General features: G+C 34.6%; 1 protein-coding gene across 2 annotated transcripts; it reads right to left on the reverse strand.

Moving 5' to 3' along the window:
• Positions 1–475: 475 nt before the first annotated feature.
• LOC117913201 (transcription repressor KAN1) lies at positions 476–9,797 on the reverse strand. 2 transcript variants are annotated; one of them, XM_034828167.1, is made up of 6 exons: positions 8,288–9,797; positions 8,086–8,162; positions 7,577–7,622; positions 7,147–7,303; positions 1,020–1,113; positions 476–924 (listed from the first exon to the last, which is right to left on the reverse strand). In XM_034828167.1, the coding sequence occupies exons 1-6, from the start codon at positions 9,201–9,203 to the stop codon at positions 811–813; spliced, it is 1,404 nt and encodes a 467-aa protein (XP_034684058.1). In that variant the 5' UTR covers positions 9,204–9,797; the 3' UTR covers positions 476–810. The 2 variants fall into 2 exon arrangements, with proteins under 2 accessions (XP_034684058.1, XP_034684057.1); XM_034828166.1 differs by having other exon boundaries at positions 1,020–1,116.
• Between the last annotated feature and the right edge of the window lie 4,047 nt (positions 9,798–13,844).

Here is a 13,844-nt window from a genome sequence, read left to right on the forward strand (position 1 = left end):
AACTCTTAACCATTCTGAAATAAAATGACTTAATAGATTTGATCGTTTCTGCATAACATGTACTGAACTTCTAAGCAAATAAGATTCAAAATTTTTAACCCCACCCTAGCATTTTTTCTTCGTACTTTAAAGGCGAAAGTAATCAGCCCTCAAGCTACATAATCGAAATTCAAAATGAATTATGCTACAATCATATGAGTTAGCCCCAAAAAATACGATCATTCCAAGCTTGTGTGACAGTTAACTCACATCTAAATGATGGCAGCTGGCTTGACATAAAGTTCTCCACTAAATTAATCAATGCTGAAAGTATCTAAAATGATACATGTTCATGCGCTTTGATGGAAATATTCACAATCAATCGCTATCCTATTTGAGTGAGGTTTGTTGAGAAATAATATAATGATTTGATTGTTTACAGTTTAGAAGAATACCTTTTGTCATACATAGTCCAATGAAGATGGCCATAGCCATAGCCACAGGAAGAAAGATTTAACCATATATGAACTCAATAAACCACCAATAATTCCATATTCATTTTCCTTTTCTTGTCACCTCTTTCTCTCTTGTTTTTCACGTGTACAACCACATCAACTCTAATGGAAGTGTAGCTTTAGCCACTCATAGCATCCCCAGAAGGGATAATACATAAATACAAAAGACACTTATCATTCACAAATCTAGAAGAATTATGGCTGCTTCTTCCTCACCAACACTTCTTTATAAATATATTCCTTCTTATCGTTCATGAAGACAATGAAGCAATCCCAGAAAGCAAAATCAAAAATCAAGGAAGCCAGATGTATCGTATCAGTCATGCTCTTTTCCGTGCCAATCCGGTCTGCCTAGCGTGAACTCCAAGCTCGGGTTTTTACAATCCAGATTAGGCCCTAGGTAGTCTTTCAGTAGAGTTGAATTGCATTCCTGTAACATTTGGAAATTTTGGTTCTCTCTTGCCATCCAAAGTTGCTTATGCAATATTAAAATTGAGGATGGTATGGGAAGGCTTGAATCAATACCTCTATTTGATGTCCCGATCTTTGTTGTGACGGAAAAGATGCTGTTTTGAGCCCATCCATCTCACTAGAGTTTTGCTGCAACCAAGCCTCTCTACTGCTAAAAAATTCATAAAATATGGAGTCAGTCTTAACTTGTTTGGCTATCATGAAAATTCACACAAATGGTGTTATTTATATACAACATTACTCCTATGATTCACACAATCTGATATCTCGTCCTAGATCTGCTGAATCAAACTGCTGTGAATCCTTTTTATGGGTCTAGGAAAAGAGATTGAAGGACAAATTAAGAAACCCCTTCATGTCCCAAAAAGAGCAACAAGTTACACCATAGAGGGCCAAGTGAAGAGGCTCCTAAAAGGCAGTAACATAAAATAATGAAAAGCTATGGTCCTATTCGAATATTGTAGTCATGCCAATGAATTTCTGATGAGTCAGCTTTATAAACCAGAGATGGAGAGATTCATTATCCCATATGTAAGTGATCCAATTACATGCTTTCATATAGAATATATAGAATTTGAACTGGGACTTATTTACACATCTAAAAGAAAATAATGAAGAAACTTTTCTACTAGATTGAGTTCAATAGCCACAGCTGTCTAACGAGAACTCCGAGCTTGGGTTTTTACAATCAAAACTCTTTCACAATAAAAAAAAAATGAAATTTTTATAACATAAATTCCTTTAGAACTATCCAGGTTAATAGCCACTGCTGTCAGGTACTAATTGAGACTTCTAGCATTGCAAAAACAAGGAAAAGAAAGGCATAAAGAGGACTTCATGTAAGGAATATTTATCAAGCTGGTTTCAATGTAACGATAATTATGGGCTCTTTTAAAGTAAAAACGGTATGGAAATATACCCTATCATAGAAATATGGTTTAGTCTCAATTACAGGAAGAAGTGATCTTTATGGATCATTGGGATATGGTGCAAAATAAGTAGCTCAAAGTTATTAGTACAATTCATGTGCTTTGGGGATTCAAGAGGTTTTAGTACAGATCTTGTTCATGTTTCCTAATTTTAATTGAAGAACTGAGGGGAAATACTTTCTTCAGGGTTTTCTATAGATAGGCTATAACCTCTATGGACCAAAAATTTTTATACTTGTATAAGGGTCTGAGAGCTAGTGCCTAGTTCTTCGAAAGCTGCCTAGGGAAGGAGCAAAAGTTCTCATTACTTGTCAATCACCCAGATGTATCGTAGTTGGAAGGTACACATCGTACTGTTTTAGTTCCCAGCATATAATAACCAACCAAACGTAAAGAAATCAAATTACAGTTGATGCTTATTTAATACTTCTATAATTGAAATATCTCACTCTCAACCCTCAATATCCATATGCCCAAATCATTGATTTATTAATTATATGCAGTCCTGACAGTAACTTCTAAAGCTACTAGGACATATTGTTAAGATTCAATGGTGGCAACCTGTTTTAATAAAGTTAATTAGCTAGGTTTGGGCCACTCATAAAGTCCTATATATTTGTTACAATGAATAATGAAAACTATGTCTGGAAGACATTTTGATATGATCACCCCTAAAAAACATCTAAGTGACCCTTTTCCCAAACAATGGAGTTGAGTTTGAGTTGAAGTTGAATTTAGTTTCAAGAAAGGAATTTTCTTGTAAAATTTCAGAAAACATTGGGATTTAAAGGGATTCAAGAAAAGAAATATAATTACCTTTTGTGGCATGGGAGTTAATTAGCCCATATTTCAATGGAGAGATAATTAAAAGATTGAGAGCATAAACAATAATATTTCTTCTTTCTCCTCATTTTGGAGACCCTGGAACTGGAGTAAACTATTAGGAAGAAACTCTTAGAAGGAAACTAAGGGCTTGTTTGGCCGTGGAAGTGACTGTTGTTTTCTATCTCCAAAACGAAAGGAATATGATAGAGAAAACCTACTCCACATTGTTTGATTACTTGCCGCAGATGGGACTTCCTCTTGGACGTGGGTTCAATAAAAGGAGCGATAAACAAAAAAAAAAAAAAAAAAAAAGAAAAAAGAAAAAGAAAAAAGAAAAAGAAGAGAGATTCAAAACCAAGTCTTTAGGGCTCATAGCTCTGATGACATTTTGAGCAACATTTTATCCATAAGCTTGAACTTCTGGGAAATGAGTTGATGACGTATATCAAGTTTGTAATACTTGATAGATAGAACAAAGTTGGTGGTATTTTCCATATGTAGAGTTTATAGCTTCCTATATAGTGATTAAATTTTTTGATACCACCTGAAGACTGATAGAACTATAGCGCTAACGGAAATAGAACAGGTAAGGATAGAATAATATTCAATCTGTATTAGACAAGTTGAAACCTAATCTGTTGTTGCATATGAGGTATAAGATGAGGGGCAGGCGTCTTAACTTATGGTATATATGAGTTTTCATACAAAATCTTTTGGTAGGACGTATAATGGTTATGGCATAATATGATCATATTAAGGATGCATGTCTCAGTACACTTCTTATTTTGTCAGATCATGATACTAATTTCTTCTGTTTTGGCTGCAAACATGTAGCCACTAAAAGCATTTCCAAATCTAGAGTCTTGGTACAGAAATGTACACAGTATAACTTTTCCGGTATTAACATTCAAATTCAATCAAGTGACAGAATAGAAGAAGTTTATAATGTTTGAGCCTAGCATCAAATTTTCGAAAGTCTAAATTGAAAGTTCAAATAGAAATATGGGTCACAACCCAAAAATCTATTCTAAAGAATAACTGGTTTTCTAGTTCTAATTTGGTTCAATGGAGGAAAAGATTTGCTCCTTAAGGTTTTCTATACATTGTTAAGGTATATGGTTTGTCCAAAAGGAACAAGAAAGAAAGATGAGGATATACCCAGAAGCACATTTATTTTGCAACACTTGATTCCAAAGTATTGAAGTTTGTATCATTCATTGACAACCCTCACAATCATACTTAAACCCTAGTTAGAATTTGATTTCGTAGTAGGTTTTGCAGTGTTCCATAGTTTGTAGAATGTAAACCAAGCATAGTATATAAAAGGCTTGTAATGTACAGCAACAGTCGATGGGAATACAGAAGAGTTCCCATATATTCAGAAATTTGCAGCTTACCAAGAAAACTTCTAATCCATTAAAAGTGAGATCACTGAAATCTTGTAAACTCTCAAGCCATTCAAAGCTAATTAGAGAACCTTATGCATGTTTCTAAAACAACCATTATCACAACATAAATTCCATTGATACAACAAGCTTACCTAGAGGAATTTCATTTTTGAAGACTAAGTCAATTTAATTTTCATGGCTTATGAGAAGATTTTAGAGTAGAAGACCTTTTTTCTCACCAATGAAGAAAGAAGAAATCAGCCAATAAAAAAATAAACTAAACTACTGCTACAAGGCAATCGAAACCCTATTTTGTTAATATCGTTATCAATTATTATCTACAAATTTAGCAATAAGTCTTTGGCAAATTTGTTAATTTTTTACCTAATATACTGATGCTGTAATGTGGTTCTTGTGTTCTAATGTTGTGCTCCTCAAGTGTAAAGAGCTTGAAAAACAAATGTGAACTTTGAGGTAAATACTAATGACAATTATGTTTAATTATTCAAATACGATCCTCTAACCAATATTAATTATCTTAATTAGGATGTTAAAACTTTACCTATATTGCTTCCTCTCACTTCCATTACCGAAGGAGATATTTAAAATGAATGGATCCAAAGAAGAAACAAATTGGACAACCATAGAAGACTCTCTTAGACTTCATATTTTCATATGCTCGATACAAACACTTTGAATTCAAGCTGCTGCAAGTTCAAGTTATCATTCAGGTTCCATAGTGGTTAAAGCCACATTATGGGTCTATATAAGTTGGAAAAGATGCAATAATTCTTAATTTTTCCATGGCACATTAACTAAAAATAGTTTTATTTTATTTTATTTTATATATATATAACACAAAATGTTTTTATTATTAAGCTATTATTACTTTTTACACAAGGTGTAACTAAAGGGAACAAAATTAAAAGCCAAAGAAGAAATGAGACCTTAAATTTTACTATTTCTTCAAGATATGTAATGAAATATGTTTAATGTTACAACCTTATTGGAAAATTTCCGGCTAATCTTTGTTTTAGAGTCTATTTGGTTGTAATTCTATAAAGTGTTTTCAACTTTTCTAATACTTAAAAATTTTTATCTTTCAAGTATTAAAAATATTAGAAACGCTTCGTAAAATTATTACCAAACGTACTCTTAATAAGAAATGAAGGTTTGTATAGGTTTATAATTACAATTTTTTACAATTGGTAATAAAACCTATGCAAGTTGTCAGTCATTCTAATTTAACTTGTGGCAATTACAATAAGATCCAACAGCATAATCACTTTCAAGGAAAAGAATCACACTATTGAGAGTAGCTGCCATTATACTTCTTAATTTGGACATCTGTATCATTATATTTAGCTTTTGTATTTTATATTAACTCCAAAAATTGTTAAATAATGTCTAATACTAGTTTAGCGCATTAATAAAAAAAATTCAGACAATATTATATTCAACTTGAAGTATCTATACCATTCTCATGAGTCATGACACATGGCCTAGAGAAGAAAGATGAAAATGAAGTTCTATGTGATTTTGGTGATTTACTTTGGTTTTTGAATGTGATGAAATTATCAATGGCTTTAATAATTTCATATCGGAAAGAATCTCTATATGTAAATGGGCTAATGACTTAATGACTTAAGTGATTCCCAAATTAAGTAAAATTTTAATCACTAACATACAATAAATTAAAGCCATTTTCTATATTAAAAATATTAGAAACGCTTAATAAAATAACATGTTAAACACACTCTAAGTTCTCTCATCCTTCGTCTTTGATATATTTTTTTTTGGTAGCGTTTTAACTGGTTACATAAGTCAAATATCAAAAATAAAAAATCAAACTGCATATATATATATATATATGGAAAGGCATTCTATAGACCCAGAAGGAAAGACACTGTCATACCATAATTCAGACAGCAAAGGCATTATGTGTACTCAAGATAGAAATGAATTCTCATATCATAATACTAGTTGAGTCGTTCCATCATTCAGACCATAAAGTTTCTCTATGATTAAATAAGATATATATATCTTAGTCAGCTAGGTGCACTCAAAAACAAAAAATATATCACTTTGAATTGAACATAAATCAACAATCACCCAAAAGAGTGCTAGCTATCCTCTTTTGAAATGAGCTCTGGCATGCATGAAAAGAATCATCATAGTTGAATAAATTCAGTAACAAAAGATCTAGTAAACTTCATTACATGCACAATCGGGCCAGTGTGGCAGGCTTAGATATTGTAAACCCAGAAAATGCTCATAGAAGCACCAAAATGAATATGACAAAAACAAGTTGAATAAAAAAATAAAAATCGCTTTGGATTGGAATTCATAATGAATCATAAAAAATTATGGCACGTCAATTAATGTAAGACTGTAGTTATGATCTCCAATTGAAATAGCGGAGTAGAAGAAAAAAATGAAGTGAAAATGACATGATCACAGTGAAGAGATAGATACGAAAACTATGGGAAAGAGGAGAGCATGCGCCCAAGTCAAGTTGGCGAGTAGCCTTTTTGGTCATATATGGAGTGCCCTCGTGGAGAGAATAGGAACCGGAGTTTAATAATAAGAATAATGATAATAACAATAGTGAAAGCAGTGAGAAAGAGTTCTAAAGAAAAAGAAAAAGTGTTACCGAGGTTGCTTTTCCCTTATCCTAATTAGAATTTAATAATGTTCCTGTAAGCTTTTCTCTTTAATACTCCATCAAAGCTACTTAATTATCTGATAACACATCTCAGCAGAGAAAATCTTCCAAAACAAAAGATTGAAAAAGAAGAACAAGCCAAACAGGGAAAAAAATTAAAATAAAAATGGAAAAGCAAAAGCTGACACAAGAACCCTTTTATTCTTCAAAAATGGTGGACGTGGGTTTGCATTTCCAAGCTAAGGTACCATGCAAAAGAAAAAGGAAAGCAAAACGCATGACTCCATCATATTCAAAAGCGTACGTGGGCAATGGGCATATAACTCTCTAGGCTTCCACACACACACAAAGAGAGAGAGAGATGGGCAGTGCACCTTGACGAGTTACTCCACAAATTTGTAGAAGGGTAGTCAATTTCCTGTTGCAGAGACCCCTCCGAGGCTCCTCTTTGATCGGTGAATCGGCATAAGCCACAGTCGCTGGCATTGCCCATTGGGGAGATGTCTTCTTCACCAGACCCATCTGATTGGCCTTCAACAGAGAAAAAAAAAAACCCCAAAAAGTCCAAATCAATGTCAATTTGCAATGCATGTATCCACATGTATGTATGTATGTATGCATGCATCTATCGACTCATGGATGCATATAGGAACATTTCTTTTATCCATAATGGGTTATGGTGGAAGGAATAGAAGTGAGAAAGAGAGGATTTGCCTGATGTGTGGTGAAAAATATTTAGAAAATAAGGCTGCTTGAAAGAAGAAAAGAGAAAAAAAGGCTGAAGGGCTAAGCAATACGAATTACCTGAAGAAGCTGCAGGCTTGTCAGTGGTCTTAACTGTTCGATACATCTGCAAAGGGCATCGGGAAGCATTTGCAAAGACAATTGAAGGAATAGAGAAAGAAAAACGAAAAAAAAAAAAAAAAGGAAAGAAAAAGGAAAAAAAAATAAAAATAAAAAATCCTCTCTCTCTTCTCCTTCTGTGGGCTTCAGAGGCTTGTCTTGGTTTCATCATTAATCACGAGGTTGATGTTTGATAAGTTAGTAATTGAGGTGTATTATTAAGAAATGATGACTTCTTTTGTCTCTTATGATTCCAGTTCTCTCCCTTTCTCTCTCTCTGAAATCAGAAGCTGTCGGTCTCAGAAGATCAGACTCCTCTCACTCTTTAATTCATTCATTCATTCACTCACTGCATTCATCGGCTACTGTGCCGGAGAGATAGAAGACCACCGCCATGGACAAAGAGAGAGAGAGAGAGAGAGAGAGAGAGAGAGATGGCGAGAGTGGGGTAACAGTAGTGAGATTTTTACCTGTAAATGACTTTTGACATGAGCTAGTGTGAGATCCTTAACATCCATGAGCTCAAGAACTGACTTTGGAGTAGCCCCTAAACCAGAAATATAAAACCCATCAAACATGATACTAAAAAGAGAACATACCCAGAACTCAAAAACTCAAATCAAATCATGTGAAAAAAAAGGTAGAAAAGAAGAGAGAAACAAGAACATTTACTTTCATGGCCGCCGAGAAGCTCCACGGCGTGAACGAATCGAGCGTGAAGAGTGCTTGTCCAGCGCATCCTGGGAGCCCTCATGCTTCTCTTAGTAGGGAGCTTGGGTATGAATCTTGATCTCATCATCCCATGTGAAGCCTCAGAAGGCCCAACTCCATGGTGACTAGGGACATGGTGATGGTGTAGTTGATGGGATTTGAACGCATCCGACGAGAGCCCATTGAGCCTAGCTGCAGCCGCTATCCGATAGGCTGATGAAGAAGTATTAGGTCCGGAATTCAAGATTGACATGGGATCCAAACCTCCTCCAAAATAAGGTGAAGGAGGGTGTGAAACAGAAGAAGAGCACAAAGAGGAACAAGAAGAAGATGGTGCCAAGGACGAAGACCAAGAGGGATATGACAATTGGTACAAGTTCATCCTTGAATCCTTCTCTCTGGAATGGTCCAAAGGCAAGAAGGGAAAGGAACGATTGTGATAGACCGGAATCCCTTTTATTGGCCTCAGAACATCGGATACATCGAGCAGTGAAACCCCATGATTTATGTGATTTAAATTGTTATTAGGGTGGTGGCTGAGATGATGATGACGATTTTGATGATATGGGTTGTGCAGTTGTTCTTGATCAGCTCCAACTGTGAAATTCCTCGAACATCGGCCGTCTTCATCCATCACATTTGCTGCGTGTGCTAAAGAAAGCTCGGTGTAAGCTTGCAAGTTGCTCCTTACGGAGGTGTTAGAGTCAGATTTAAGAGCTTGGCATTGGCCCAAAAGATTGGTGTTTGAACCTCCTTCATTGCTGCTAATATTGCAAATTGATGTGGGAGAAGAAGTGTTGTTGGGAGGGCTTATGTGAAGAGAAAGATCCGGGACTGGGTTTGAAGAGGGTTCAATGAAAACTCCTTCCAAGGGCATCTTCACTAGATTTTCTCTCTAAATGGTGGCTTTTTCTCAAGCTAGTCCAACTTGGTGCCCAAGAAATCCGGGAAAAATGAAACTTTTCTCAGGTGGAGAGAGAGATTTGGATTGATAGAGGAATGAAAAGCTATGAAACAACTCCTTGGTATGTGCCAAAGGTGAGTTCCTAAAGAAGGGCGAAGTGAAGAAAGACTCTTCCAACTTCATCAAACAGACATGCCATAAAGAGAGAAAAAAAGAGATGGGGATGGAAGAGAATAGATTTGCGTGTTGTTGAGCAAATGGACGGAAAATTAAAAAAGAAATATACAGAAAAGGCATGGAAAGGGGAGGATTTGGGTGTGTGTTCCTCGAGAGTGTATCTCGGAAAATGACACTAGAACAAGGCTCTACTCTCTCTCTCTCTCTTCAAAACACAACAAAGCAGCAAAGAAATGGTCACCTTGATTTCCTTCCCCGGAGACGACGGGGTAAAATATCAAAGAGAGAGAAAGATAGCCTCATGTGTGATTCCTTTTCCCCCACCCTCTTCGCTTCTATGCCTCTCTCTCTCTCTCTCTTTCTCTCTCTCTCTCTTTCTCTCTCTCCCTCTCTCTCTCTCTCTCTCTCTCTCTCTCTCTCTCTCTCTCTCTCTCTCTCTCTCTCTCTCTCTCTCTCTCTCTCTTATATATATATTACCTGGTGATTTATTTTTTCAACGAATAAATTAATGGGGAGTCCCATTTCCATGCTTAAACGAGAAAGCAAGACTGTACTCTAGGCGGAAAATAAAAAATAAAAAATAAAAAATAAGAAATATTCTCAAAAGTCTCAAGAGATATTGAGAGCATATAGACCCATTGACCTGACGGAGAGACCCACAAAGGCGTGTTTGTTTGCTTTCATATGTATACATCGTAAACCCTAATTCCAAATTACCTTCTAATTCCCTTTCATCCTCCCAAATATTCCTTCTAAAACTTTCAACAACCTTGTCTGGCATCATGGGTTTTATTATGTTCTCCTCCACATGACCACCCAACCCTACATTGACTGTAGCCTTTTCAAAATAGATTAAAAAAAAAAATGTTCATTCATTTATATCTGGGAATTGAAGTCACCCTCTTTCTTTTAATGCCTTCACTACCAGAGATAACAAACTAGGTCTTGGGACATAATATTTTATTCCACCCTGCTATCCTCCCAATGTTGCCCTAGAGGCACCAGTTTATAGGTGGAGTTTGGAAGGTGCATTGCATTGAATGGTTTTTTTTTTCTTTTTTCGGTAATTAATGCTGTTTGGTGTCTCACTTTTTTCTTTAGCATGCTCATTTTTCTTAAGCAAAAAATGCATCAATTAAAAGAAAATTGCCCAAGGTGTGAAATGCATTTTTTAATATATAACCCTTTGCACTCGAAAATTGGCATAGACTTATCTCACAAAGAGCTTATTACAACATTACTTATTTAAGAGGATTGTATAAACCAATTGGGGTGAGTTTGGTTTATTGGAAGAGAAATGAGTAAGAATAGCATAGAATTGAATGGCAAGACTCTGTAAATATGTGGAGGAATCAAGACATGAGCAGTTTTGGTTTTCATAAGAATGAATTTTCTACTCTTATTCCTATTTATGATAAGTCATAATCCAAACACAATAAATAATGAATAGGAATGAATTTATTATTTTCATCTACTCTTCAAACCTTCCAAACATGCTCTTAATCTAAATGGTTATAAAAAATCAATCTAGACATCTTAATTAGTAATATAATTTCCCTCTAATCCAAGAGAGATGATAAAACCACCTTGATATATATGGTTTTGCATTTGCAAGATTATATTGAATGCAATTTAAATGCTATTAACATTGTCAACATGCAAAATTAGTGGAGGCAAGAGAAATTAGACACCAAAATCTTCTAGTATTACTCTTTATTATTCTCATCAAATTTCTTTTCCAATAGATAATTTGAATCCTTGTTAGAATATGACTCTTAAAAGCATGACATATTATAATAATTTTGGATTCATTATTTATTTAATGATTCCAATTTTATTTTTATTTATCCTATTTTATGTTATACCATATTGACATGCTGACTTGACATATTTTACACTGTACATAACTTGGGTGCATTAGGAGGTGCACAGAATATCAAATTCATGTGTTCTTTGCAAATAGATTATTTATTCATGATCGATTTGTGGATTTAGGCAATCGATTTGAGGCTAAATACACTACCTCTTAATTAGAGGGATGGTTGGTCTTGGTTATTGAGATGAAGTTCCCATGGTGAGTGTACTACTATGTACGGTTACACATTGGACATGACCTATGGTGAGTCAAAACATAAGGTTATCAAGTAGTCATGATTTCACGAAGCTGCTATATTGAATTGTCTCTCAACCTTAAGAGAATAATAAACTTGGGCTAAAATTTGTAATGAATTTGACATATGGTTGAGGTCTTAAGGTGATTATAGATTCCTTATGGATTGGGTTATTGTTGATGGAATCCAATAGCAATAAGTATTTTCAATAGAGGTACCATGATATTTCATAAAGTTTGAGATAGTGTGTCATCTTTGGTAATCCTAAGGAGGCGTGTTTAGGAAAATTATGACCATAGTGGTTTCTTAAGTGGAACTTGATATAAGTTCTTTTTAAACTAGAATATGTTAGTTGATCACATGATAGGAGGATCTATAATTCAAATACGGTAGACATAATCTTGAGAGGTTGATAACATTTACCTTGTTAAAAATATATAAATCAGTTTATTAGGAGTTACGTATAGTGAATAGCAAGTCATGGACCCCAATACCTTGTGTCTCGTTGTTATTTACATAGGGCACTAGAGTGTAGTTGACTCTATAGTGGGATATTGAGTCAACCTCATAATTGGATTTTAAGGGAGCCACTTTTATCTTATGGGTCCCAATGGTCCCTACTTGAGCTCATATTCCTTGATGACATAGTTTATGAGGATTGGATTGGGTTCTTGGTTTACTCTAGTGCATAAAGAACATTTTAGTAAATACACAAGGTTGCACAAGAGTTAGTGAACAATTTCTTTGGATTGGGTTAATTGATTAATTGGAACCTTATTGGGTTAATAAACTAATTGGAACCCTTTTTGGGTTGGATTAAGTTGTTAGGATAGAGCCCTTAAAAACAAGACATGATATAACAAAGTTAAACTTGAGGTTTCACTTGTCTACCCTTGATATTCATTGATATTGATTTAAGCATTTAAGCTCATATCACTTGCATTATACTTCACTCAGGTTCATTGAGAGTTGTATAAAAAATACAAAGCATGGTTCCTTGCAAGATGATAAGTAGTTCCTAATCAATTTATGGATTTAGGTAATCTAGTAAAGATTATAGTGCACTACCTCTTAATTAAAGGGATGACTTGTTTTGATTGTCAAGATGAGGTTCCTATGGTGTGTGCACTAGTGTGTATGGTTACAGATTGCATAAGACTTATAGTGAATGATGGTGTAAAGCTATCTGGTTGTCATAATTTACCAAGCTACTATGATGCATGCACTTTCAACTTTGAGAGGATATTGACCCTGTGTTGAAATTAATAAGAGACTTTTACATATGGGTGAGACTCTAATGTGGTATTATATTCATATAGATAGGGTAATTGCTAATGGAGGTTGGTGGCAATAGGTATTTTCAAAAAAGACACCATATCAATAGAGACACCATAATATCTCATAGGATTGAGATAACATGTTCCCTTGGGTGATTCAAAAGACATTTGATCATGATGCTAGGACATTGAGTCTTGTTTATATGTTGACAATTTTGTTCTTTCTTATGTTTGGCCATAGAAGTCTTTTTATATAGTGACTTGCTCTCCATTAAAGATTAAGGGTTTTTGTTCATCTAATCGGGAATTCATAAGTATGTTTAAAGAGGTTTGGCTTAAGAGGATTGGTTTTTGTTTTGAACTTAAAATGATTTAAATTTAGTTTTTGAAAAAGAGTAAGATTGTTTAAGTGGCTTGAAGTCCTCAAGCATTAAGGACCACTCAAGTGAGCCATGCTGTTCGAGCACTTGAGACACTCAAGTGGTCTATGAGTTGGCTTGAGTGGTCATGCAATTTTTGTTGAGATTTTCAAACAATTTCAATTGAGAAACTTTCCAAAACCAAGACTCTTTAGTCTTTTGCCTATAAATAGCTCTATAATAACCCTTAGGGGTTATGAAGAGAAATTATTGAAAGACCTTTCATTCCTTAGAAAATATCTCCTAGAAAGAAAGCCTAAAGTGCCACACCATTCTCAATTTCTCATTCAAGGATTTTTCTTTGAATATTGGGTTGAAGACCATCATCTCTTTAGAGTGGTTGAAGGATTTACTAGGGAGTAACAAGAGGTTGCTATGTTGCGGATGTGAATCAAGTTGTAGGTACTTGAGAGTGAGTCTTTAAGGAAAACTAGCTAGGTAAATCTGTGTAAATTGATTTCGAATAGTGTATTTAGATTAGTAGGTCTTAGACGGTTTTTTATTTTTATTTTTATTTTTTATCTCTATAGTTATTTTTGATATTTTATTTAAATTGCTTATAATTGATAGAATAAGAATAGATCATCCCTAACATCTCGCAGGGTAAAAGAATTGGGTATAACATATAAA

This window comes from Vitis riparia, chromosome 4 (assembly GCF_004353265.1).
Source record: "Vitis riparia cultivar Riparia Gloire de Montpellier isolate 1030 chromosome 4, EGFV_Vit.rip_1.0, whole genome shotgun sequence".
NCBI classification, from domain to species: Eukaryota; Viridiplantae; Streptophyta; class Magnoliopsida; order Vitales; family Vitaceae; genus Vitis; species Vitis riparia.